The sequence below is a fragment of the Callorhinus ursinus genome, unplaced genomic scaffold (genome assembly GCF_003265705.2).
Source record: "Callorhinus ursinus isolate GAN/ISIS: 27379988/994484 unplaced genomic scaffold, GSC_fseal_2.0 scaffold35, whole genome shotgun sequence".
NCBI lineage: Eukaryota > Metazoa > Chordata > Mammalia > Carnivora > Otariidae > Callorhinus > Callorhinus ursinus.
In genome coordinates this window covers 1256626-1258944 of record NW_027397097.1, presented here as the reverse complement: position 1 = coordinate 1258944, position 2319 = coordinate 1256626, and the positions used below count along the sequence as shown (strand labels likewise).

Sequence of the window (2319 nt, the reverse complement as noted above, 5' to 3'; positions counted from 1 at the left end):
ATGACCGCCTCCAACATTACCACAACCCATCCAGCTTTCTTCTTGCTGGTAGGAATCCCAGGTTTGGAGCACCTGCATGTCTGGATCTCCATTCCATTCTGCTTTGCCTGTACTCTGGCCCTGCTAGGCAACTGCACCCTTCTCTTCATTATTCAGGCTGATGCAGCCCTTCATGAGCCCATGTACCTCTTTCTGGCCATGTTGGCAGCCATTGATCTGGTCCTCTCTTCTACAACACTTCCCAAAATGTTAGCTATTTTTTTGGTTCAGAGATCGGGAGATCAGCTTCTATGGCTGTCTGGTCCAGATGTTCTTTCTCCATTCCTTCTCTATCATGGAGTCAGCAGTGCTGCTGGCCATGGCCTTTGACCGCTATGTGGCCATCTGTAAGCCACTGCACTACACTACGGTGCTGACTGGGCCCCTTATCACCAAGATTGGCATGGCTGCTGTGGCTCGGGCTGTGACACTAATGACTCCACTCCCCTTTCTGCTCAAGGGCTTCCACTACTGCCGAGGCCCCGTGATTGCCCACTGCTACTGTGAGCACATGGCCATGGTAAGGCTGGCCTGTGGGGATACTCGCTTCAACAGTATCTATGGCATTGCTGTGGCCATGTTTATAGTGGTGTTGGACCTGCTCTTTGTTATCCTGTCTTATATCTTCATCCTTCGGGCAGTTCTACAGCTTGCCTCTCAGGAGGCCTGCTACAAGGCCTTTGGGACATGTGTGTCTCACATAGGTGCCATATTGTCCACCTACACACCTGTGGTCATCTCCTCAGTCATGCACCGTGTGGCTCGCCAGGTTGCCCCTCATGTCCACATACTCCTTGCCAATTTCTATCTTCTTTTTCCACCCATGATCAACCCCATCATCTATGGCGTCAAGACCAGGCAGATTCGTGATCATGTGCTCAGTCTATTCCGGAGAAAGAATGTGTAGTAACATACTCTCTTCTTTACCTACCAGTTCAGTATTGAGTGGATATTAGATTGAGGTGGAGAGGAAACATCTTAAGTAGGAAAATTGTAATCTCCATGTTTGGCAATTCTTTAATATGACAAGGAAAATGAGGTTTCATTCCTCAAAGATCCAGTCAGATCAAACTTTAGCCTGATAGCAGAGATTTGACCCTATTCTCATAGACTCATCACATGATTAAGGAAAACAAAGAAGCTTCCCAAATGCTACTGTCATCTAGGTGAAAGAGAACAGGAATATTGGCTGAGACTGGCACAAGAAGTTGAGGTTTTGGTGAACTCTTCACCTAGACTATGAATGAGGAATTGAACCACAAATTTTGTGACCCAAAGAACAACACCTCTTCTAGTACTAAAATTGCTTCCATATCTTTTCTAAATGGCATCCAGTCTTCTGCTACTCTATTAACCTACTACCACACAATGTTATTGGCTCTACATTTGGATAGATCTACGTTTTAAAAAAAGAGTTATCTATTTATTTGAGAAAGACAGAGAGAGCAGGGGGAGGTGAGGGGCAGAGGGAGAGGGCTAGAGAGTCCCAAGCAGGCTCAGCACAGAGCCCAATGCTGGGCTCTATCCCACAATCCCAAGACCCCGAGACCATGACCTGAGCTGAAACCAAGAGTCGAATGCTTAACCAACTGTGCCACCCAGAGCCCCTGAACAACTACACTTCTAAGCAGACTTATTTCTTCCATTAAGTCCGTAGGAGTCAGAAAAGAAGTCCAAGGAACTAACAGCCAATTCCTTTGTTGAACACTTAGCAAAAGAGTCTTCTGACATCCTTTTATGTAAATTCATATCCTGTAAGTAACTTTTTATGTGCATATGTTTTTCTAGAAAAAACCCCACTTAGTAATATTTATTGAATGAAGAGCTGAATACCATCTTTGAGCTATGTAATATGGAAACAAAGATTAATACCCTTTCCTTTTGAAGTTAAGACTTCTGAAGCTAAAGAAAAGTTAAAATATATAGTTGCGGTAGACTGTATTATTGTTCACAGATATTTACTCTCCCATCCCTCTACCATGGAGGGGAATTTTCTCACTCTTGGAATGTTAAATCTTGCTATGTGACTTCCTTCAGCCAATGGAATTTGAGTGGTCTTAAAATATTTCACAATAATAATAAACTTCAAAACGTGTTCATGTAGCTTGGCCTAGTCTGTCTTGTTTTTTGCCTGTGTTAAAAGAATGAGCATGTCCCAGGACAGAATTTTTCTTCAACCTAGACCAAGAGCCTCTGACTGTTCCCTGAGCTTACCCAAACTCTTGCTTGGTTTTCCTCAGTAGAGATGGGGCACTGTGCATGATAGATTAGATTACTATT

At 43.9% G+C, this 2319-nt stretch overlaps 1 protein-coding gene across 1 annotated transcript; it reads left to right on the top strand.

The window, feature by feature from the left end:
- On the top strand, positions 1–946 carry OR52K1 (olfactory receptor family 52 subfamily K member 1). Its single transcript, XM_025848364.2, is given in 2 exon segments — positions 1–258; positions 260–946. Coding segments are annotated over 2 exon segments (945 nt in total).
- The last annotated feature ends 1373 nt before the right edge of the window (positions 947–2319 follow it).